This window comes from Mastacembelus armatus, chromosome 24, assembly GCF_900324485.2.
Source record: "Mastacembelus armatus chromosome 24, fMasArm1.2, whole genome shotgun sequence".
NCBI classification, from domain to species: Eukaryota; Metazoa; Chordata; class Actinopteri; order Synbranchiformes; family Mastacembelidae; genus Mastacembelus; species Mastacembelus armatus.
This window is the reverse complement of record NC_046656.1, coordinates 3893266-3919009: the sequence shown is the minus strand read 5'-3', so window position 1 is coordinate 3919009 and position 25744 is coordinate 3893266. Positions and strand designations below refer to the sequence as shown.

General features: G+C 39.2%; 1 protein-coding gene across 2 annotated transcripts in view; it reads left to right on the top strand.

Annotated features, from left to right (window-relative positions):
• The window catches only part of epha7 (eph receptor A7), an 88136-nt gene extending 73697 nt beyond the window's left edge, over nucleotides 1-14439 (top strand). For both annotated transcript variants that reach the window (XM_026318114.2, XM_026318113.2), the window contains exons 11-17: nucleotides 450-635; nucleotides 973-1034; nucleotides 1262-1471; nucleotides 2134-2283; nucleotides 7245-7438; nucleotides 8077-8232; nucleotides 9899-14439. In XM_026318114.2, the coding sequence (XP_026173899.1) occupies nucleotides 450-635; nucleotides 973-1034; nucleotides 1262-1471; nucleotides 2134-2283; nucleotides 7245-7438; nucleotides 8077-8232; nucleotides 9899-10013 (1073 nt within the window). In that variant the 3' untranslated portion in view covers nucleotides 10014-14439. The remainder of the gene's footprint in view (nucleotides 1-449; nucleotides 636-972; nucleotides 1035-1261; nucleotides 1472-2133; nucleotides 2284-7244; nucleotides 7439-8076; nucleotides 8233-9898) is intronic.
• The last annotated feature ends 11305 nt before the right edge of the window (nucleotides 14440-25744 follow it).

Below are 25744 nucleotides of genomic sequence, written 5' to 3'. Positions count from 1 at the left end.
TCCTGTGTCTCCCAGCTCTTGTTGTTTAGTCACTCCATGCTCTCATTTATCACACTGACAGCCAAATATTTACACCTTGAGTAGGGACACAGTTTTATGCATTGTACATTGACAGTGCAATTGCAAAAAGGGGAAAAAGTTCATTGCAATTAATGTGTGTGTTGCTTCTAGTAGTAGCAGTCACAGAGATTCCCAAAGCTGAAAAATTGCTGCCACATGGGTTTTACAGAGGCGGTCAGTGAAAGTATCTATGCATCTCTAGCATGTCTTATTATAGGTCTTGGTTTCACTCCCCTGTGAATAACAAGGTGTTGTACTCAAATTTGTATTCCACCACAGCACAGCTGCTTTGTCTCAGAATACAGTAATAAATTTGTCATTGTGAAGTGCTGGATTTTTTTTTTTTACCCCCAACCCCTCACTCATGAATGGTTCCACCCCCCACACAGGAGAGTTTGGGGAGGTGTGCAGCGGGCGTCTGAAGTTGCCTGGAAAGCGGGATGTGTCAGTTGCCATCAAGACGTTAAAAGTAGGATACACAGAGAAGCAGAGGCGGGACTTCCTGTGTGAGGCCAGCATCATGGGACAGTTTGACCATCCCAATGTTGTTCATTTGGAAGGAGTTGTGACAAGAGGTATAAACACAGAGATGAAAGCGTTAACTGTGAAGCCTATGCTGATGCGATTAAACAATTCAAACCGTGATCATTGGAGTATATTTAGCTTTGGGAGGTAAAAGTGCCATAGTTAGAATGACATTATATCTGATTAAATTAGCCACAGTACCTGTTTAACATTTTCTCATTTAGACACTGTAATAAAAGGAGCAGATGGCAACTTTTAATTAAAAGCCAATGAAAAACGCAGCTAAAAATAGCTTGGAAGCAGTTTCAGCGTAATCATTTGTTTGGAAGCATTCTGTAAGCAAACAAAATTTAGATATCAATTAATCATCTCCTTTTTTTGTTCTAGGAAAACCAGTCATGATTGTCATTGAATACATGGAGAATGGCTCATTAGATGCTTTCCTCAGGGTAAGTATCACCTTCAAAGCATAGGAGGCTAAAAGCAACATCTTTTATAAGTTTTCTTTGCTTTTTCCAGAAAGTGTACCAAAGAGCAGACAATCTGTTGTAGAATCTGTGCATTGTATGAAAATCATAAATCCTGTGTTAGTGCTGCTACAGTGCTGTGACCTATATTTCCCTGCTGGTCACTGAAGATGGCTGACCTGCCTGTGTTTCCTGTGTGTGCTGTGCAGAAACACGATGGTCAGTTCACAGTCATCCAGTTGGTGGGGATGCTGCGGGGCATAGCAGCAGGCATGAGATATCTTTCCGATATGGGATATGTCCATCGAGATCTGGCTGCACGAAACATCCTTGTCAACAGCAATCTTGTATGTAAAGTATCTGACTTTGGCCTGTCAAGGGTGATAGACGACGATCCCGAGGCTGTCTACACAACAACTGTGAGTCAATTAAAGTGCTTCCTCTCTCTGCCCAGAGACCTGTGTGAATTCTCTAATCCAGTCATAGCTGGTGCGGAAAAATAGAGCAGCAGTATGAGTATATGCCTTTTAGATTGAACCATAATATGCAACACAAGATGTATTTCAGCACAATGTTCAAATAAAGCATTTTTGTAACTAATTAATGTTAATCATCATTTAGTAATGTTTTTTTTAGATGACCCCATTATATCCCATTATATAAAACAACTCACTGATTGAGTATTGATTGAGTATTTAAGCGTATTGCTTTCTAATAAGCCATTATGTTTTTCTGTTTTTAGTCATTTACAATGAGCAAACAAACCTGCAGTTGGATTTTTATGTTAATAAACTGACCGTGGTGCAGATACTTTGTTGCACTACAGATACACCAAAAATAGGACATTTGTTGTTATTACTTATGAGTTTTCATTGGCCTGTAAAGCATTTATAGGTGATGTGTTAATCATTAATATTTTATTAGTTACAGTTTATAAATCCTTATACTGTAAATACATATTTTAATTATTTTTGTTGATGGGGAAGTTTGTGTTTTGACCCTTCATGATTTTTTTGGGGGAAGATGCAGGATATAGAAAATTTGCTTTGCTTCAGCCACTGACCTGCATTTTACTAAACAGGGTGGCAAAATACCCGTCCGATGGACTGCACCAGAAGCCATCCAGTATCGTAAATTTACCTCTGCAAGTGACGTGTGGAGTTATGGCATTGTAATGTGGGAGGTCATGTCCTATGGAGAACGGCCTTACTGGGATATGTCCAATCAAGACGTGAGTTATTACCTGGTAACAAGTCATTACAAACATTTTGCTATTCTGCTGATGGACTAGTAATCACAGACTGTAATCTTGTACCAATCTTATTGGGCAGAAGATGTAACAGAGCTTTACATTAGTTAATATTTCTCATTTCTCATGTTCATTTAGGAATTTTAGCAATTTGGGAGCAAATTGAGTTAGGACTGGGTTAGTAATTTAGTGTAAAGACTGCAAAATATTTTTGATATAGTCTTAAAACCTATTTTTATCCTAATCCTTTTTTTATTTGATTTCTACAGTATGGCACATAGACAATATTTTCACATTCAATTTTAGGATTTATTCAAATAGAGAAGTTGACAAAAGTATATCAATAGTAAGTGTGAAAATTTATCCTGTTTTCAAATGTGACATTTTTCATTTTTTTATGTCATTGGAAGTTTGATACAAAACAGAACAGATCAAAAATGACAGTGGTCATTAGTACAGTATAGAACTGTGGAGTATTGTGTTTTTGAGGTGTATTAAAGGTCTCAAATTATAAATCCATGAAAAGCATATTGCTTTACTGGTTATGTATGAGCTCCAACCTCTGTCTCTTCTGAGACTGCAATCTTAACTAAGGATCCAAAGGGGAACATGAATTGAAAGAATACAAAAAAGTTTCCCAGAAATCACCTCAAATTATCCCTAATGAAGCCATCCCATTAAACACAGAAACTCAAGAGACCAAAAGTTTTGTTTTTGTTTGTTTGTTTGTTTTTTATGAGACCCCCATGAAGACAGCTCACCAGGGACAGTAACCATGGTCTTAATTGGTTCAAGAAGTCTTGTTATATTCATGAACTTTGAATCCATTTGAAGAAGAAACAAACCCGAAATGGGACAGGCATAAAAATGAAGTCCTGAAAACATGGAATGGATGGTGCTAGTATGAATAACAGCAAGGTTTTAAGTCAAATTTCTTTAAAGATTTATAATGACTTATGGTAATGGGGACTAGTGCGAGTAGCGGTGTTGAACCGATTATACGACAAACAACTCCTTAACATTTTAGACATTTTAACATGTTACACTGAACTCAGTGTTTTGTTTTAAACATATAAATCAGAAAGTCATAGATAATCTCTAACAAATTCACTAATCAGGTTTACTCATCATGGGTAGTACTTCTCAGTGTGTGTCAGTGGTTAATACTTTCTTCTGTAGCTCTAGATGAGCTTTGTGATTATATAAATCAGTGCATTAGTGGAAATGAGGTATTCTGCATTTTTAAAGTTGGACCAATACTAGCAAATATATCCAAATATAACCATTATTTTTTAATCTGTGTCTTGAAGTCCCCCAACTTTATGTAGTACCTCTTTAAGTACTCCTTTTGTGGGTGTTTTGGAACATTTAATTGAAAAATTAAATGTTTCATTTTGGTTCATTTTGGTTTAAATTCCCTGCATTAGGGCATTAGTTTAGATCTCTCTTGTATTGTACAGATTTATGTTGGATAATTACAATATTTATGTCAGCCAGCAACATCAGGCTGTATTTGTACCTCAGAGTAATAAGATAATCGCCATATAAATGACAGAATTGCTGCTACTCAAATACAGTTGCACCTCAGTCAACCACAATATAGGCAAAACACTACTTTCCAGCTCCTGTAGCAAAAAATTCATACACAGTATAAGCAGTCACACTGCTTCAAAGTGCCATATTTTCTCTCACCTCACTGCTGGTGTTACATGCACCAGAGCTAAAAGTGAGACTTTGGGGTTCCATTAGTTTCTGTAAATCAATAAAAGAATGTGTATTAAAAGCGCAGAAATGGAACTAATTTGAATCATGAATCATGATGGCTAATCATGACTCATAATCCAGGTGATCACTTTCATACTGATTATTTCCTGCCATCAACTAAATTGTTTGAGCTGACTCCTGACATTGCCTAAGGTTTTCTTCCTCAAAGAAGTCCCACACTCCTTTTTGCAAACGTCACAAATTGCTATAATGACTGAGTCACTCGCAGTTCTGAGTGTTGTTGCCATCTTTTCCTGCTGTTTTCCTGCACTTTTCCCACTGTGGGAGCCCAACTGCGCCAGGCCACTTGAAACTTTTCCTTATTGTTGGACAGTCAATATATTTTGGTTGATGGTAGAAGCAGAGTGAGATCTGGCCTTAAGTCCTGTATGGTGCCCAGCGTTCAGCACTTGAAGCATCAAAGCTAAACATGATTAAGATTCTTCAGTACTCCACAGCAGAGGCCTGCAGACAGAACAGGTGTTATAAATGCTAAACAAGATGTCTGGGCATTAAAGTGGTGTTTTGCCACTTCACTACTTTGACAGAAATCACTGTCAGAAATTTTTGCGCTTTGTCAAGTTGTCAGCAAACATCCTCTGGGGATGCAGAACATTATATGCATTTTTAGCAACAGTTTTGACACCTTTCCCCCCCATGACTCATTTTTGTCTGAACATTCCTGACAGGAATAGTTGATGCAGAAATTTACAGAGCTCCTTATCCATATAAAAAAGGAAGCAAACTAAAACCTCAAATCAGAGTGCCCGCTGCACCTACTGTTCTTACAGCAGTAACTTTTAATGAGTTCTGTGTTAAAGTGCATGCACATTGCAATGGATTAGGTTTTAAGGGCTCAGCAGATAGATCTTTATTCTTCTTTATCACAGCTGTACAAATACAGCCTTTTGTTTAGTGTGGGAAATAAATCTCTGGGAAGAAACTGACTGTACTGTGGAATATACAGCGGGTATATTTGGTTTGATTTCTTTGCATGTGTGGATTACATGGGTTGTTACCAACATCTGGTGAAAATTTCATGTCAATAGCACTTTTAGAAATATATTTACTGAGAAAAATGTTGATGTGTTCAATAATTATTTTACCTGCTGTATCTCACTAACTACTCTCTTACATCATATACTATTAGTTACTCTCATTTGAAAGTAATTAGTTACATTACAATCTCTGAATTGTAATGAGATACACTACTTTTGCATTCCTTTTGAGTTGCTTTCAGCAAAATAACCACCAAAGTATGACTAGGCATTATAAAATGCTAAAATGTAGTTTATTAATCCATGATTCATCCAGTGGACGTCGGCTGTTTCTCAGTGTAGTAAGTACCTTTGGTGTCACACATAGATTACACTTAACTATTATAGTCTTGTCCTTTTCTCTGATGGACTGAAAATAATAGGAGCATGTGCATCACGCACATGTAGACACCCTGTCGATAGTCATTTCAGTCATCAGCAATTTTACCTGTTCAATTTTTTCTCTGGTGCTTAAATGTTTCACTGTTTGTGAATTATTTTTAAAAAACAAAAAAAAACACTTTATTTTGGGTTAGAATGCGTTTTGTGTTGTGTGTTACTGATATTGCAAAGGGTTTTGTTAGTAATGCATTATACTGTGTTACAGCAAAGAAGTAAAATATCACTGTATTGACATTGCTTTTGTAATGCATTACTCCCAATACTGGTAAAATCTTAAAATCAATTCAGAACCTCACAGTCCATCAGTAAAGGAAGACAACAATTAGCTGAGGCAAAATAGAAACATGCACAACCTTTCCAGAATCAGTAAATTGCAGAAAAGGTCTGATTTTGATAATGTGTTGTTAGGTGGTAAGGTGGTGATGGTGAAGGAGAAGAGACGCAGAACCCAAATGCAGTAGAGTAGTTTTTTCATTATTCCTGGATCCACCAGGCTCGGGCACAAATGAGAACACTCTCTAGAAAGCATACAAAATAAACCTCCGTCCCTCACTAGACACAAACGAACATGAATTTAAAGTTAACATTAATCCTCCAACAGCGAACAAAAGATGGGAGGAGGTATTTATACCTTAGGGCACAAAACTAATGGAAAACAGGTGAAACTAATTCTACTAATAAACATAAAGCTACTTGGATCTACACAGGTAACACTGGAAACTGGAGAATCAAAATAAAAGTCAAAACCAGAAACCCCAAAACATAAGACCATGACATGTGTCTGAGTTGAATGAATTGCAATGTTTCAACATGACTATCGAATTAAATTTACTTACATATTGTATTTTATTTTCATTGTTTTGGCCACCTATGATTATAACATTCTGCTTACCAGCTACACTGATGAGATGTAGAGACTTAGAGAACAGTGGGACAACAACAGAGTGCACAGGGCAAAAACAAACAGTTTACCTATACACTTTACCATAGTATTCAACTATTGTATTGTAGACACTTTAGGTCCATTTACATTCAGATTCTCTTCTAAATAATTGGCCTAGATAATTAGCTGGGGATTTGTAAAACTGAATAAAGGTCCCAGATCTCAGAAGTCAAACTACGGAATTAACTGTTGTCATAACTGATAGAAATATTGGAGGATATGACTAAAATAAGTTTCTTAATGGAGTACTCTACCCATTTATTATTTCACTTCCATTAAAAGAAGAGACACTAGTAGTGGCATCATATGGAAAGAGCTGTTAGAGCTTTTGCCCATGTACAGTACCTGAGTGGCATACACTATCAGTGTAATGGAATTGGGTATGATGAGAAACCTGTTGCTTCACAGTTCCTCCTCAAAGCTCATCAGTGCCGCTAACTTTCATTGTCTATAACAACACTGGCACACAACCATCAAATCCAGTTAGGCCATTTATTCTTCAGTGTATAACACCTGTTGTAGCTAACAATGAAATGATTAAGCTCTGTTACTGTTGTTTACAAAAACAGTGATTAAATGATGAAATGGGCATGAATAATAGTAAACTATTCACAATTAGTAACCCTGAAAGGCATTTTGGTTAGGGTGGCTAGGGCTGGTTTTAGGAAACATTAAAGACTGATACAAAATTGTTTAGGATTTATATTTAGCTAGAGGGTGATGTTGATCTGAAAGGCTTTTTGGGGCTAGGGTGATATGAAATGCTCATAATGATCCAAGTGTTTTGCATTCTCCAGGTTATAAAGGCGATAGAGGAGGGCTACCGTCTTCCAGCTCCCATGGACTGTCCACCAGGCCTGCATCAGCTCATGCTGGACTGTTGGCAAAAAGACAGAGCCGAACGTCCCAAATTTGACCAGATAGTTGGCATCCTTGATAAGATGATCCGAAATCCTAACACCTTGAAAACCCCAGTGGGAACATGTACAAGGTGAGGAAATAAACCCATAAATGATTTATTTAATAATAAGGCTTTGTGTAGTAAAGAACTGTAACTTTTATTTTAGCACATTTGTAGATGATCCAAATTGTCCATTGGATCGTTTAGCCCCAGAGGTTCACAGATAAAAGATAAATCCCAGGGGATCGATACCCTAAAGCAGTTTCCATGGTTTTATGGTCAATAGCAGGGCTTTTAAATCAATCTCTGTAATGAGTTCTGGTACTTTACAGTGCAGAGGGAACTCCAGAGCTCAGTCTGACATTTGTCAAATGAATTCTATTTGCAGTCAGACCATACTTTCCTGAGGTGAGATTGAGAGTCAGAGGTTATAACGCGTTAAAAACCACTTTATTACATGGAGACGGTATGGGGTAAATGTATTCAGATTGAAAAGATACTGACAAAAATATTTAACAGAAGCAAAAAGCTGACATACAACATCTGTTGGTGAATTTTGTATTGATTGAAGCCTCTATTCAGCAATGTTTTTTCCCCCTTCTTGCAATTTGCTGCACCGCTGGATCCCTTTCGTTGCCGCTTTGTCTCATCTCTTGCTTGACTGTGTTTTTATCAGAATGTTTCCCTTTCACATAAGCCATAAACATCTTTCTGTGCTCATCCCGCAGACCAATTAGTCCACTGTTAGATCAGAGCACACCAGACTTCACTGCTTTCTGCTCAGTGGGGGAGTGGCTGGAAGCCATCAAGATGGAGCGATACCGAGACAACTTCACAGCAGCTGGCTACAGTTCCCTGGAATCTGTGGCCAGGATGTCAATCGAGTGAGTAGATATGAAGCCCCTAGTGGGTTAAGCATCACTAGAGAACATTAATACCAGCCACATTTGGACTGTGAGCTCACTCACAATTCACCTTCTACCATTTGAGTCGGAGTTGGCAAATCTATTTTCTTGCATTTTCCATTCAGGTGTAGACTTAGTTGACTGCCACCACAAGAGGATTACAAGTTACAAATAGTAGCTGAGACTTAATTTTCCTAAACTTCAGAAAATACAGGCCTGTATATGAGACACATTTTTACTTCTAATTTACTATATTATAAAGTCATAAGCCTCTCTGATAATTGCTACTGTTTTAATTTGCTGTTATAGTAAACTCAGCACTTCCTCTTTGTTAACCTGTTTGCTTGATAAATCTATAAAGTGCATGTTTCTACAGGACTGATTCGATCTAGTCATTTATGCACAGTTATACTCACTGTTCTATTTTTCTGAGCAGGTAGCTTAACAAGGGCAATTTTTCTGAGATGAAGCAGGAAATTTTTCTGATATAGAAATATATCAGAAAAACTGCCTGTTATTGTAACCCTAAAAGAATCAGCAGACGGCCACAAGTGCCCAATCCTGCCAGCTCTAGGATGCAGGTCCACGCCTGGTTCGTACTTGGAAAGAAAGTATTAGGCTGTGTTGATTGTAGCTTAACACCAAAAGAAAATAGGGAAAACTAGAAATTTAAAATAGAAAACAGTGATTATGTTAAAAAAAATATAAATGACAATGCAACTGACCACACAAAAGAGGAGATCTATGACTGACAAACACAACAACAGAAACAATAATCTTTCCAGATTTTATTTTAGCTTGGTAAATTTGTCATGACCAGTGAGGGCTGATAAGCCATGCTCAGCCCATTGTAAGAACCAACTTCACCCAAAGCTTATTTTTAATCAGTATTTATTTTATGTTAGTTTGGTTTAGTTTAGCTTTATTTAGTTTAGTTTAGTTACATTGTACACTCACCAGTATAGTTATCTGAAAGCTACTGTGCATATGAATGTTATAAATGTATAACGGTTGCAAAATCTCAGAAGATAAAACATGTTTTAAAATGTTAAAGATAAATTATTTAGTAGTAGGTATTAGCTGCTAAGGAATCCAGTCTATACTCCAAAGTTTGCCATTACCGTTCCTCTATACCTGAATCAACCCAATACCAATTTTTATGAGAAATCTCTGTTAAAGATACAAAAGTGAATGTATTGTAAAAATGTGTCCTTAAGGGTGTCTCCAACCATCCCATTTTAAAGATTCTCATATAGCGTGTTCCCACCTTAACCTGTATGATCTTGTGGGAATACTCTTTTCTTCAAATCTTACTGGTTGAGAACACGTGAATAATAATAATAATAATGAATAATAATGTAAACTGTAGCTTCCCCTTGAGTTCTAACTCAGAACATGTAGTCCCAATCAGATGTCAACATCCATCTTAAGGGTTCAAGTCAGCTTTCTGGGCATATGAGCCAAGAAAATAAAATAAGACTTCAGATCAGTTTTTGCAGCATTATTCTTGAAGTTGATGTTAAAATGTATTGAGATTCATAAGTGCTTCTGGCTGATTTTTTTTTTGTTATAGAGGCTGTAAATCTCACTCTTTTTCTCCATGAGTGGTCCAGTGCATTGACTGATACATTGTCCTGTCTTCCAGGGACGTGATGAGCTTGGGAATTACACTGGTGGGCCATCAGAAAAAGATTATGAGCAGCATACAGACAATGAGAGCCCAGATGCTGCATCTCCATGGCACAGGTGTGCAAGTGTGACAGACTTCAACGGGCCGCCTAGAGCAGGGCCGAAACTTCAGCAGAACTTATCTGGAGCAGCGCCGGGGACATAACGGGGATAATCATCAAAGTTAACGGACATCTGTCATGTCTGACTCTTCCGGCTGTGTCTAGGGTGAAATCATTCCTTTGGTCCTCAGTGAAGGATTGCAATCTGCCTCTTCAGAGGACACTTAAATGAGGAAAATGGCAAAAAACAGCAACAACAAAGAAACTACCTGGATGAGACAACTTTCTTTTTTCTTTCTTTTTAGAAGCGCTTATGAACTTAACCACATATCAAGTGGCGCATCGGAAAGGAGTTTGACGCTTCTTTAAATTAATGAATGATTTAAGTGCACACCATAGCTATGAAAAAACACCTTGTCTTCTTGCCGTGGATTCACTTATTTCTTTTTTCTAATTTGTTGATTTGTGTGTGTGTGCGTGTGTGTGTGTGTGTGTGTGTGTGTGTGCGTGTGTGTCTGCCACGGTGTCGTTGTGCATACAGCGATCCATTTTTCTCTTCTATTTGGAATTGACAACAGGGTATACTTAATCCCCATGCGGAGGGAACTCTTTACATGCAGATTCAAAGGTACTGTTTGTGTGCAGACCTGCTGGACAGTTTGAACTGTTTGCAGTCACTCATGGTTTCCTTCATGCTGTTGAAAATGGTATGCTAACAGGCTTTGTGTGCGGCCTGCCAGAGTCAGTTTTTAATGCGGTTTCAACCTCTTGAATTTTTTATTAATGAATTTTCTGAAGAGTACAAGCTGAGACGATGCAAGACATGAATTGTTCTTTGAATCACTAGACTTTTATATTAGAGTAGCAATATCCTTTGTCTTAGTGTTCACCAAGAAACACAGAAACATTTACCTGGTTATTTAGTAGATTGTTTTAGGACAATTAAAAGATTGTATTGAAATTGAAGCCACCACATATTGTTTTCACATCATTTCACATAAAATGTTGCACAGTGTTTGGGCCATTGCTCAGCTGCAAATACAGTTTAAAGGGTGGATCAAAGAAAGGTGTAGATGTAATACTGCCTTAAAATGTGTAGATTAAGTTTTGCCTCTGTTTTAGGCAAGTTAATTGCAATGCTTTCTGTGGTTCATTATGTGAGAGGACAAGCTCCTGATATTTTTGTTTGTTTTTATAATGTGATGTCTTTATGATCTACAACTTGAACTGGTGAAATCAACTTCGCAGACACAGATGAATGCCACGAGTGACACAGTCAGCTAAGACAAGATAGACTAAATAGAGCAATAACTACCAGGTAGAAATGGTCCTCACCTGAGATTTTTAAGGTGCTAGGTATAAACATGTGTGCTGTGCTGAGACAAACCCTTTGGGCAGAGTTACCATCAGAAAGGAAAGGAATGTACCTCTTTGCCCTAAAAATGATTTGGAAAGTGCTCTGAAAAACGTGTGTGTCATGTCATCAAATAAAATAATCATGTTTCATTTTGCCACTATGATATGCTAAACATTTAATGAAAAGCTAACATAGCATGGAAATGTTGGAGTGGCTGTAGAGATAAAAGAGGCACCACTGGAAACACTAGAAAGGTGGCAATTAGCCATGCTCACATCATCTTCTGACACCAATGCGCCACCCAGATATCAAAGAGACCCTTCAGGGTTTGGGTATGAAAATGCAGGACCAAACGATGAAGCCCGAATCACACACAAATTGTCATGTTAAATCCCAGCCATTCAACCACCGTAGGCAGCGATGCCTACTCCCTTGTTTATTCATGCATCTCCACCACCCATCCCTCACAGGCTTAGATGCATTAAAGTGTCTCTTAAAATTGCTCCTCTTTTCTTCCATAAAGCTTTGTATGGCGAACAGAGACAAGGGGCCTTTGTAGAAGATATGCTAAAAGCCAATCAAACTATTTGGTGCCATCTGTCACCACTTCAAATACAAAAAAGAAAAAAAAGTTTTAGTGCAGTATTCTTTGATAAGAGAATACAGTTATTTAGCTGTCCTGTGAAGAAGAGAGGTAACAGAAACCATTAGAATTTATTTTAGTGCTGAGAGAGTATTATATTATCAAACATCATTAATTTCCTCAAATCTTTTAAACAGATACATAGAAAAAACTCCAAGACTCAGCCTTGAGCTCACTGACAGCAGTAAACCTAATAGTACAGTAGCTTCTTTCTTCTCTTCATTGTCTCTTAGATTAGGTCCACATTAACCTAAATTAATTTGACAACTCCTCTTTTTCTCTCTGCTTGGGCCTCCTGTTCACACTTAATGCTGTCCAGAATGGGTAAAGCTGAAAACTCCTGTTTGGTATTTTAGTTTAATGGCAGTTTTGGAAAACAATGGCGTCAGTCTGCGCATCATGGTTAAGGGCTGTGTGAGTAAAAAGTTAACAAAGCAACGCTCTGACGTCTCTGTCAAGTATTTACTCCATTAATTGAATAATTGTTTGGACTGAGATGTCAGCAAACAGTGAAACATGTCTTCAAATTGCTTTTTTATTCTGAACCACACTTAGATCATCAGATGAGATTTCATCATTGTTCTTGGTCTGACAACACAAACAGAAAAATTAAAACTCTGAACTCACGAGTGTGTATTGCAAAACAGCAGAAGTGATCACAGGAGACTGAATGGAGGATTAACCAACAGAGACTCAGTAGAATAAATGGACTACGTCCTTATCATATTGTTATGTTTCGTTTCCCTCACCATCAATCTTTGGTGGGTACAAACAGCTTGTAAAGAGAACATTATAGACATCAGCAAAAATTTCACTTTACCAATCCAGGCCATTACTGCTGCCAGTGACTTGACCTTTGATATTGACCTTGACCTTGTATTTTAGCCAGCAATTTCTGTGCTGGGTAAAATCTAAAAGTTATAAAATTAATTTATATCCTAATCTGGATAATTTGCCAGCAGTGTTTTCTTACCCATTGGGCTACATTTTATTTAATTGGGCAAGTAAAAATGATTTTGGGCTGTGATAACTGCTTTTATACCGCTTGGATGGTTTCTGATAAATTATACACCAGTTATTCTGTCCCTCTTCCATCCAAATATTAAACTGAGACTGAGAAGTCAATGAGTTCACCAGGCTCAGCTTGACATACAGTGATTAATAACTGATGCTCTATAACATGTAATTTCACTATATTACAGCTCTGAAACTTTTGATTTGTCTGTCAAAAGCGCTGATAAAAGCTTGTTTTTTTCTGAATTACCAAGCTTAGTGTGGAAGGGTGCTTTGGTCCTTTTCATTGTGGGACTCACCTTGGAGAGGAGACAACAGGAATCTGGCCTGACCAGCTCTGAGCCCCTGTGTCAAACACACCCTCTGTTTATCCATACAGCAAAGCTCAGCATTTGGACCTTGGCCAGAATTTTGAATTGAGTACCAGCATGAAGTCATTCAGTCGGCACAAAACTCTCCAGTCAGGCAGCACTCTCTCTCATTCTGTCTCACCCCACCCCACCCCACTTCCTCCAAGCCCCCAGATCCCAGACTCCCTCTCTGATTTTAAAACCGGGCCCTCAAATTCCAGGGTAGAATGCCTCTGTCCCCTTTTTTGTGCTGAGGACACAGCAGTTTGAGCCAAATTGAGATTAGAACCATGATACAATCCAATCCAAACCACCTGTAACCTTCACCAACAAGGTCACTTTACACTCTTTCAGCTTGTTTCATCACATTCTGAACTTCAGGTTGTTCAGCTCTGGAAGAGTTTTTATTGTGGCTCTATTTCAGCAAAAACACAATAATAATAAAATACAAAAAAGAGAAACCTACAGGGTTTAGAAGACTGGTTGTAATCAAGAATAGCTGATAGTATGAAGTTATTTTTCAAATCTTGTGGTTCCGCAGTTGGAAATTAATTTCACCACTTCAGAGAGCTGGTGGATAATTCCAAAGAGCGAAGCACTGTTGATTGTGTTAGAAGGAGCCTGGATTTGAGGAAATCTTTGTATATGGTCTAATTGTAAAACTTGTACATTTTATTTATATTGTTTTTTACACATATTACTCAGTAGAGAGCTCTGAATACATTGAAAATGCACTATATTTTTCTATCTTGCAGATTAATTATTGTCACCCACAAGACTTCAGTTGTACATAATTTCTCATTTAGGACCAAAGACGGCCAATAGGATCTCCATCTTTTCTTTGACTTTGTTTTCATTTTGCCTTTTCAATGGTTGTACAGAAATGCAAATCGTCAATTTATTATTTATTTTTCTGTGATGAAAGTATTGAGAGTATTCACTGGTCAAAGGTATTTTACCCAACAGCAGAACTGTAAGATCATTTAATTAGTCAATTTCTTGTTACATAGACAATTCTTTTTGCTTTGTAACCTTTGTAATAGACTGTACATATATTTTTGGAAATATAATACAATCTCTTTAGAAGTTTCAGGTGTCATTTGCAGTGTTTTTTTTTTTTTTGTTTCTCATATTTTTGGTGGTAAGCTATTGTTATAGCTTATAGCTATTACTATAGCTATAAGCTATTTTTAGATGTTTACATTTGTGATCTTGACTGTTACACAATGGCATATTTTATATTTAAAGTCAGTTTTCATTTCATGACAAAAATCCTTTTTGAAAGCGCAGATACTGAAGGGTGTCTGTCACAGAATTTAAAGGTTCAGTGTGTACGATTTAGTGTCATCTTGTAGTGAAGTTGCAGATTGGAACTGAATACCACTCACCATCTGGTGCCATGCCATCTTCAACAACTGCATTGAGTAGCTTTATGACAAGGGTATAGTTGAATATTTAGAAATTGTAGTAAGTTAACCTATTTAGTATGTAAAACTATAAGTCATGGCTTCCATGCAAGATAGTAAATATAGTTGTGACATTTCCAACATTTTGGTGACTTTTATTGCTAATGTTAACTAGCTGTTATCTCACAAGAGACAGCAGGTTGTTATTTCTGAGCTACTGTAAAAACATTGTGGCACAACATGGCAGTGTCCATGGTTACCCACTCCCAATATAGATATCAAAAGCACATTTTAAATTTCCAAAGAAAACGCAACAGTTCAATTGTTTATACACTAATGTAAACATAAACATTCTAGAGCTGTTGCAGCCATTATTTGTTCCTTTTGATGTGCAATACTGAAATAGTTTTTAAAAATGCTTATTTTTTATGGCTACTTTAATTGTTACTTGAAAGTAAATTTAATAGAGGTGGGCATTATATACATAAAAATCATGATTGTGTCTTTGATGATCATTGCCAATCCTGGCCTTGTCTGGGGCCAGGAGAAGAAAAGAAACCTTCAGTCAGCAGGTCTAGACATTTATTTCACCTGCTGTGGGGTCTCAGGTCATACAGTACACAACAACAACTTTCACCATGCCAGAGTTTAAACATTAGAAATCCCAGCAATGGACAGTGCGACGTGCACATATACAGGGCTTTCTCATTCTTATACTAATGCTTTATTAGATTAGATTACATTAGATTCAACTTTATTGTCACTGCACATGTGGGAACAAGGCAACGAAATACAGTTAGCATCTAACCAAAAGTGCATTTTCGCAGTGCAAATAGCATATTATAATCAGTTTATAATAATTTGTATATATAAACAATATATAAACATATATAAATAATTTGAATATATAAACAGTATACAGAGGGAGGTAAACACAGTGAGTGCAAATGAGCAAATATGTAAACAGTATGCAGAGGAGTTATATAAAATGAGGAAGATATTGTATAAATAATTTGTATATGCAAACTGTATACAGAAAAGGTTATATACACTGATAATAATGTGTTCACTCAATGTGTGTGTGATCCGGTGGAGGCAGAGTTCAGAAAAGAGACAGCTGAGGGGAAAAAGCTGTTCCTAACCCTGCTTGTCTTGGTCCGGAGACTCCTGTAGCACCTCCCAGATTCAGGAGGGCAAAGAGCTTAAGAAGGATGGATCTTCCTCAGAGCCCTCAGGAAAAATAGGCGCTGGTGAGCCTTCTTGACCAGACTGTAGCTGTTGGTAGTCCAGGAGAGATCCTCGGAGATGTGGATACCCAGGAATTTGAAGCTAGTGACACAGTCCATCACCTCTCCATTGATATGAATGTGTGTGTCACCTTTCTCCTTCCTGTAGTCCACTATGAGCTCCTTGGTCTTCGTAGTGTTGAGCAGCAGGTTGTTGCCAGCGCACCACGCAGCTCCAGGTCCACCTCCTCTCTATAAGCTGACTCATCGTTGTCATTGATGAGTCCGATCACCGTGGTGTCATCTGCAAACTTCATAATTGTGTTGGAACTGTGTACAGGCTTGCAGTCATAGGTGAAGAGAGAGTAGAGGAGGGGACTCAGCACACAGCCTTGTGGTACTCCGGTGCCAAGGATGAGGGTGGAAGAGCATTGGCGATCTATCCGAACATGCTGGGGCCTGTTGGTCAGAAAGTCCAGGAGCCAGTTGCATAGTGATGCATTGATGCCTAGGTCTCCAAGTTTGGTGGCTAACGTGGAAGGTATGACGGTGTTAAGTTTTGTTTAGAATTGTCAGTATGTGACATGGTGCTGTTACATAAGTCAACATCATGGCAAAGGTACTTTAGCCAGCTAGCATCCTCCTGCCTAATATTATTTAGCTAAGGTTAGGAGTTCAGTTATAATGACTGAGAGCATGAATTTTGTTTTGGTTAGTCACTTTTGTCATTAATTTAGTGGAAAAAGTCAGTGTTCATTTATCCATCCATCCATCCATTTTCTATACCCACTTTTCCTGAATCAGGGTCACGGAGATCTGCTGGAGCCTATCCCAGCTCTCTCTCGGGTGGAAGGCAGGGGTACACCCTGGACAGGTCACCTGTCCATCACAGGGCCACATATAGACACAAAGACAGACAACCTCACACACTCACTCCTATGGGCAATTTAGAGTCACCAATCAACCTAACATGCATGTCTTTGGTCTGTGGGAGGAAACTGGAGTACCCGGAGTAAACCCACACAAGCACAGGGAGAACATGCAAACTCCACACAGAAAGGCCGGGTTACGAACCCACGACGTACTTGCTGTGAGGTAACAGTGCTAACCACTCAGCCACCATGCTGCCCTTTATCCATCCAATTCAATTCAATTCAATTTTATTTGTATAGCGCCAAATCACAATACAAATCATCTCAAGACACTTTACAAAAACTAAAAACCCAACAATCCCTTATGAGCAAGCACTTGGCGACAGTGGAGAGGAAAAACTCCCTTTAACGGAAGAAAAAACCTCCAGCAGAACCGGGCTCAGTTTGGGCGGCCATCTGCTTCGACCGGTTGGGGTGAGTGGATACAGAGCGAAGAACAGCAACAATAAACAACTAAGATTTTTGAAGGATTTTAAATTCTATTCTGTATTTTACAGGGAGCCAATCAAGAGAAGCTAATATAGGAGAAATATGATCTCTCTTGCTAGTTCCTGTCAGGACTCTGGCTGCAGCATTCTAGATTAACTGGAGGCTTTTTATGGAGATACTGGGACATCCAGATAGTAATGACTTACAGTAATCTAGCCTTGAGGTAACAAATGCATGGACTAGTTTTTCTGCATCATTTTGAGACAGGATGTTCCTAATTTTGGCAATGTTGCGCAGGTGAAAGAAGCCAGTTCTATAGATTTGTTTTATGTGTGAGTTAAAGGACATGTCCTGGTCAAAAATAACTCCAAAATTTTTCACAGTAGTGCTGGAGGCCTACCTTTTCTCCCTTCTTGCAAACAGTCAGGAAGAGAATGAGGACCATGAGCATCTTGGTCTACTGTTTAAATTTCTTGTGCTGTACTTCTTTTTGATGGCATTAAAGTTTCTTAACTTGAATTGTGGGTTTACATTATACAGGTGACTACTGGGCATGAGCACATTAATCAGTATCAGGACTCTCCCCATATGGAGACTTGGCCAGCTCCATAACAGTCAGAAGCCAAAGAACGGTATTGACTGACAAGTTAGAATAATTGCAGGATTTTATGCATTTTATTTATTGTGGCATCAGAGAGGAACAGGGGTTCCCTTCAGGGGTCGCCACAGCGAATCATCTGCCTCCATTTAACCCTATCCTCTGTATCCTCCACACCCACACCAACTATCCTCATGTCCTCCTTCACTACATCCAAGAACCTCCTCTTTGGTCTTCCTCTAGGCCTCCTTCCTGGCAGCTCTAACCTCAGCATCCTTTTACCCATGTATTCACTGTCCCTCCTCTGAACATGTCCAAACCATCTCAATCTGGCTTCCCTGGCTTTTTCTCCAAAACATCTAACATGAGCTGTCCCTCTGATGTACTCATTCCTCATCCTATCCATCCTCGTCACTCCCAGAGAGAACCTCAACATCTCCAGCTCTGCCTCCTGTTTTTTTCTCAGTTCCACTGTCTCTAAACCAGACAACATTGCTGGTCTCACCACTGTCTTGTCCCTCTCATTTACACACATGTACTCTGTTTTACTGCGGCTAACCTTCATTCCTCTCCTTTCCAGAGCAAACCTCCACCTCTCTAGACTTTCCTCCACCCACTCCCTGCTCTCACTACAGATGACAATGTCATCTGCAAACATCATGGTCCACGAAGATTCCTGTCTAACCTCATCTGTCAGCCTTTCCATTACCACAGCTAACAAGAAGGGGCTCAAAGCCGATCCTTGGTGCAGTCCCACCTCCAACTTGAAATCCTCTGTCACCCCTACAACACACCTCACCACTGTTTTACAGCTCTCATACATGTCCTGCACCTCTCGAACATACTTCTCTGGCACTCCAGACTTCCTCATACAAAACCACAGCTCCTCTCTCGGCACCCTGTCATACGCTTTTTCCAAATCTACAAAGACACAATGCAGCTATCAAGCTAGTTATGATTATACAAAAAATTTAGTCAATTTCAAAGGAAAGTTAGGGTTAGGCTCCATCCTGTCTCTGCATAAGTCCAGTAAATGCAGTAATTAAGTAAAACTGACCTTTTGAATTATTGGAAAATTGTGTTTGTGTTTTATTTTAGACAGTAAAGTAAGTATTCCTATTGCTTTTGGTCTCTCTGTTAAGTTAGGCCAAAAACATCCCCTACTCATTTTGTGCTGAATTCATAGAACAGACTGACATTGAAGACTCAGAGAAAAGTGTCACGCTCCGCAACATCGAGTTTTAGTTCCTACTTTTGTTTTGAAGGACCCACGTGCGGCATATCATTTCCCAGGTTCCGGTCTAATTAACGTGACAACATTGTTCGCCTGTTGTGAATAACAACCAAATTGGTTAGTTATCCCAATCATCCTGTTCACCTGACATCTGGTCTTAATGTCTTTTTACTCTCTTATGACCCACAGCTCTTATACTCACCTCCAGCCACAGACAGATCGCCGGATTGTCCAGGAATTGTATGCTGGTGCAATGCATCAATGCATACTTGCGATTGTCTGCTCTCCGCTGCCGAGAGAAAAGAAGAAAACGTGTTTTTCTCCAAACCAGGAAAACTCCGCGAGTCAAGTAAGCCACGTCTTTTCCCTATTAGACTGAAGAGGATTAAGTTTGATTCCGTAAATAAATTATCACACACGAAGCCTCGTCTTCTCTGGAGAAGTTTTTTTTGGACAATTTATATTACTGGAGGTTTCGTTTCAAGTTTAGTGTTCCTTGGTCTGTAAATGAGCCAAGCGAGTAGCACCTTCTCCCTCCAACCACATCTTGAGTTTTTTTATTTGGAGGAGATTTTCTGTTATAGTAACCACGGACTGTTTTGAGTTTTTTCTGTCAGACCATCCGGGTTCCCTGACCAGGACTATCAGAACCATCAGATGTTGCTCTGTGGGCCCAGTTCCGGTTTCAGGCTTCGATCCATCTAGACTCCCCCGAGGTTACCGGGAGTGGGCCTAGACAGTAATCATCGCTTCCATAATTCTTCCTGGCAACGCATTCACAACCTACTGGTCAACCATCACTCCACATTCCTCAGTCATCTTCTCATGCCTTGTTTCTTGTTTAATAAAGAAACCAGAAAACACTAAGTTCGGTGTTGGCTTTAATTGGTCCTCTAAATCATTGAGAAACGTGACAAAAAGTAACAGTCATGTAAGTGAAAGCAATCAACTTAGATTCCAGCCGGTAATGCACGACACATTAGATCTTTATATATCAGAGTACAAAATGTCTTCATCTAGATCTCTGCAATGGTGTTCTGCCACAGAAAAACAGAGGAATCTGGCAGACTGCCAGGGGAAGATAACAGGGAAAGAAATCATTTATATTTGGCAATTCTGCAATAATCCTGAGCCCTCTTTCACTGTTATTACAGTATCTGACATTTTACATCTAATAAAGAAGTCAAACAGGGATATGGAGATGAATGGTTTTAAAGTGTGTAAATTGATTAGGAGGCCTGTGCAAGCCTGACTAATGGTTTACCTGTTGGACTCCACAGGGAAAACAGATCACGACCCATTTAGAAAACAAAAGCTTTGCTTTTCACAGTTCAGGTGTACCCTTTGGGGAAATATAATGTGGTATTTACAGATGCAACAAACTAGACTTTTCATGCCTAATCTGTTGTTCTTGTCTTAAAGAAAAATAGAGGTGATCTCTGCAGAAAGAGGTCCTATATCCTAAAAAAGAGTTGGTACTTCATCAAAAGTTTAGCTATTGACTTGCCTGTTGGAATACAACATCAATTTAGTCTCATTATGTTGTGGATTGTATAGTTTCTAATTCCAGTGTTTTTGCTAATCAGACCAAGTTGTAAATACCATATCCTTTTGCATGTTTTATATCAAACAAGTATAATCCTGAGTGACCCCAATGTGGAGGCTCTGATTAATGACATGCCTGCAACACAGCTTGCTCAAGTTCAAGTTGATGTTCTACATCAAAGCTTTAATCTTATAGTGATCGGTTACAAGTTGAATACAAACAAATGCATTTACATCAAACCAGTGGAAATTAATAAGGGTCACCCCTTCCCCCTCTTGCTGCATTTTTTCAGTACTGAACAAAATGAATCACTTGCTGATTCTACAAACAGGAGAACTTTGCACTAAAATTCCCTTTGCTACCCTAAAATTCTACTCAAGCTCCATGTGTCAGATGTCAACACTCATCTGGAAATCAAACATCATCTCTTGGCTTAAACATCTTATATTTTCAGCACAGAGTATTTGCATTCTTCTGAAACTGCTCTTTATTGACAAATGAGAATGAATTATTATAGCAGAGCTAATTAAGAAGCCTAAGTGACAGTTACAAGGGCATCTGAACTGCATCTCTGGGCTTGAGTAAATAATGAGCAGTGGCATTACATAATCAAATGCAATCTTCAAAAAGGAATTTGGTAATCAACATTTATCTTTTATTAATATTTTTTTCTTGAAAAAACGTTTAATCAAGATTAAGTATTTCCTGTCCTTTTTTCTTAAAACCAGGGCTGTCTATTGTAAATAGACACAATTTAGTGTAGTATATCATTCAGCAGGAGAGGAGGAGAGGAAGATATTTTTTTGAGGATATGGTGCAGACCAAAGTATAGTCACAGTAAAAACACAATATTGTTAAAAAACTAAATAAATAATAATAAATAAATGCCAAGAAAGCAGCACTGCAACATTAAATATTCTCATTCCCACAGAAAAAAAGTTGATTACATTCAGTGACTTTATGTCCAGTTGCAACATTTTAAGAATGCTTGCTTTTTTATCTGCACAATGAGGTTCAGCAAGTACTCTACTCTACCTCCAACCTACTGTCCTGTCTACTCCTTGATACAAACAATGTGCCAGACATGTCAGACCTTTGTTATCACAATAACACTAATAAACACACAATTATAATGTACAGGTTACAAAACATTACAGTTGGGTTAGGCTTAGGCACAAACACAACTTATATACAGTACTCAATCATGGTTTGGATTAAAATAAGTACTCATGTGCTATCTGACCTGCCTGTCCACCCTGTCCACCCTAACTAAGACAGACTGTGGCCCTATGCTACATCACCTTCCTCTTTTATTCTTGTTATAATTACTACAGTCCCCAAAGGAGACTGGTCTACGGGTGTTCATCTACAATAATGCCATTCCTTAATGGGACATCTGTCTTAAGTAGAGTGTTATTTATAAAAGATAGAATACTATAGATAAGTACACCACAAGTTGATTACAATCATGTGTTCCTGGCAAACCAAAGGATAATGTGTTTCTGCAAATCTGGCAGCATTACCTTGATGACACTGCGTTCCCATCCTGCTTTTTTTTCCTGGAACTAAATTTCGTAATGATTAAGTGTTGCAGCTACAGTCCGATTCATCACATGTTTGTAGTCAGTGTCTCAGGATGCTTTGGGCTGACTGAGATTGGCTGGGCTGTTTGGGATTCATAGGGTCCTTTTTATGGCTGGACCCATGGCACCTTCCTGTATTAAGTATTTAAGGAGGCAGTAAAATATGGCTCCCCCCGCTATGGTCTACAATCCTCAAGGTAGATGATCAGTTTCACAGGCTGGCAAATGCCTCTGTGGGAAAGGTTGATGGATTTGGCAGATACAGTGGTTTCTTCAAAGACAGAGTGCAGCAGAATGAATGATGGTGCTGCTGCCATTAGCTCAGTGCTTGCTGAGAAAATCTCAGCTCTGTTTTCAGCACAGGCATTGCAGGTTGCAACCCTGTCTCCAAAAATTACGTTCCTATACAACTAAACTGCATTCTCATTTACGTTTTGCTACGAAACGTAATTTGTCTTTGATTGCGTTTACTAGGAACGTATTGAATACATTCACATTTAACATATCTTTTATGTTTATTTTCATTCATTGCACTTGCACAAGAGATTATCACAGGACATCTGGAATTTAGTTTATCATTCAGTTTTCAAAGACATTTACCCTCTATGTGACTAATAACACGAATACTGCTTGTGTACCAACCCAGTCTCATAACATTTCGTGAAATAGTCAGTCAGGACAGCAATAGTTAGTGGTTTTTAATGGCATCAGCTACCAGCTTAGTTTTTCTGCTACTGAGTGGACTGCCCAATCCAGCAGTATTGACCTGCCTCATGCCATATTAGTCGGGCTAGGCTAGTAGCAAGTGTAAGCATGTTCGTTTATTGGAAATTAGCAGAGGAGAAGTTCTTTCGGTTCACACACAGTTTTAATTGAAATTCCAAACTCTTGTACAAGGACCATTTCTTGGTCAGAAAATCGCAGTCTGCAAGCAGTTACCTGCAACCAACCTCGCAATAAAGAGATGCAAAACAAAGGAAAACATGACATTATATGTCAGCCAAAAATCACACCTTATTGGTTGACTACAGGTGGGAGAAGTCACGGTTTAGACTTGACTCACCTGTCGTTGGTGTGCAGGCCAGTCCCGGCCCCTTGGCACTTATCTCCTCCAATCCCTGGGGGCCAGCGCCCTTTTGTGAGAACTAGGAAGTTAGAAATTTCAGTCTTATCTGTCATTCCCTTATTTGGAGTTATTCACCACTCAGCAGTGTTGAAGTGCAGTCTCTTCTCTGCCTTCAGCTTTCAGTGTCTAATTACCCTGAGTCACAAAGCATTCTTAACCTGCTATTCATAACCACATCTACATAGGTATATTAGTATGCAATATTAGTGTGATTGTAAACGGTGTGTTTCTTCTGCAGGGACCTACGCTCTTTTCAATACCTTGTGTCTCTCTTCACACTGTGGAGACAGTGCTTTTAACCTTCTTTCTTTAGCGTGTCAGGTCTGCATAACTCTTTGCAACAATGTGTGCATAAACAATATTTAACAAGATAAATAGAAAGCAACTGTTTATAATATTTTTCCCAACACAAGCTAACCAGAAACCCACAGACCTGGCTGGCTCACAGAGCATACATATAGGCAAATATCAACGTGGACATTCTGCCCAGCAGCAGAACAAACTAGTTAGCTCAGGTTTGTTAGCTCAACCCCAGTTTTAACCCTGTGCAGCAGCTAAAGTCATATTGTTGTTTCTGACTCAGTGACAGCGTCTATCAGATGTCACACGTTTCACTGGAATCATTGAGATGGAAGTAACGCTTTAACATTAGCTAGTGTTAGCCTGTTATAAACATTAGCTGGCCTGCATTTCAGATGTTCTTTGCATATAATGGAAATTATAAGTGTCCTACTGAGCAAACCAGGCAGGTAATGCATTTCATGTAAAAAAAAACAAAAAAAAAAACTGATTAAGCTAATCACGTAGCAGGCTAATATGAGCCACCAACTTACTGGGAAAGTTGTTTGGCTGAAATGGAGAGGGGGTTGTAGCCAAAAGTGTGTCCTGTCTCGTCGGTGGCACGAACCATTACATGAGCTGACACTAGGGGCACTGTTCTGTGGCCTGTGTGGCATGGACCACTGGCTTGTGTGGCCTGTCGGTGGCACGGACCATTGCAGAGACCAGCGCTAGGGGCGCTGTTCTGTGGTCTGACTGGCACGGACCACTGGCACGGACCAGACAGGCCACTCAGGCCAGTGGTCTGTGCCACTCAGACCGCAGGCATAGACCAGACAGGCCACAAACGCCAGTGGTCTGAAGGACCTAAGAACTCTGAAAAGGCCTATGTGGCCTGTCTAGTCCATGGTCTGAGTGGCACGGACCACTGGCCTGTGTCGAAATAGTGTGGCCTGTCTGGTTCCTGCCTGTGGTGTGAGTGGTATGGACCAGAATATTAGCTAATGTTCACACAGTATTTCCACATGATTTTCCCCTTTTGATTCATTCGTTCATTCTTTGTTAATCGGCTTTTCACTATTGTGACCAGCCCAGTGAAAATCTAAATAAAGCCGACCTGTGAGAGGTTTTTACTACTTTTTAGTCAACAATGTCCACTGACCATAGGCACGGACTATACAGGCCACACTGCCGCGACACAGGCCAGTGGTCCATGCCACCCGCTGGCCTCTGTGTCCTGTCTGGTCCGTGCCACTCAGACCGCAGGACCACAGAACAGCGCCCCTAATGTATCTATTGCTAATTTACATGTTAAACCTACACAATAATAAAATGCATTTCTCTAATACCTTCTGACGTGCTCGTGAATAAAAACAGATGCCTAAGACTCGATCTGCCTACCTCTTGGATTTGGGGTATCTGCTTACTTCTACAAGCTAAAGGGCCACAATGTTCTAGATGAGACATTCTCTCTCCTTGTGGTTCACATACAATGCGACAGGAATAAAAATAAATAAATAAATAAAAACAAATAGATTAAGATATGAAAAAAAACGAAAGACTTTCCAAACATACAGACCTGTATGCATGCTGTATTTTATTTTTGGACTATCTGCGAAATACTGCTTAGTGTGACATCGTATTGTGATTTTGATACAATGACATGCATTTATATAGATGCCACAAACCACCAGGACCACAGATAGCACAGCACGGGCCTCAAATCCTTGATAGAGACCAAACACCTGGCAGGCATGGACCAGACAGGACACACTGCTGCCACCCAGACCACAGAACAGCGCTCCTAGAGCTGGTCTCTGTAATGGTCCGTGTCACCGGCAGGCCACACAAGCCCACTCCCTACCAGAGGAGATTAGCTCCTGTTATGGGGATGGATTTTTGAGTTCCGGTCTTGTTTTGGTAGGTTTCTGTTTTCTCTGATGTTGATCATAGGTAGCTTTGTGTTAATTAGTTTGATCAGATTCACCTGTTAGATTAGTCCTTGGTTCAGAATTTATTTATATCCCCTGTTTTCCTT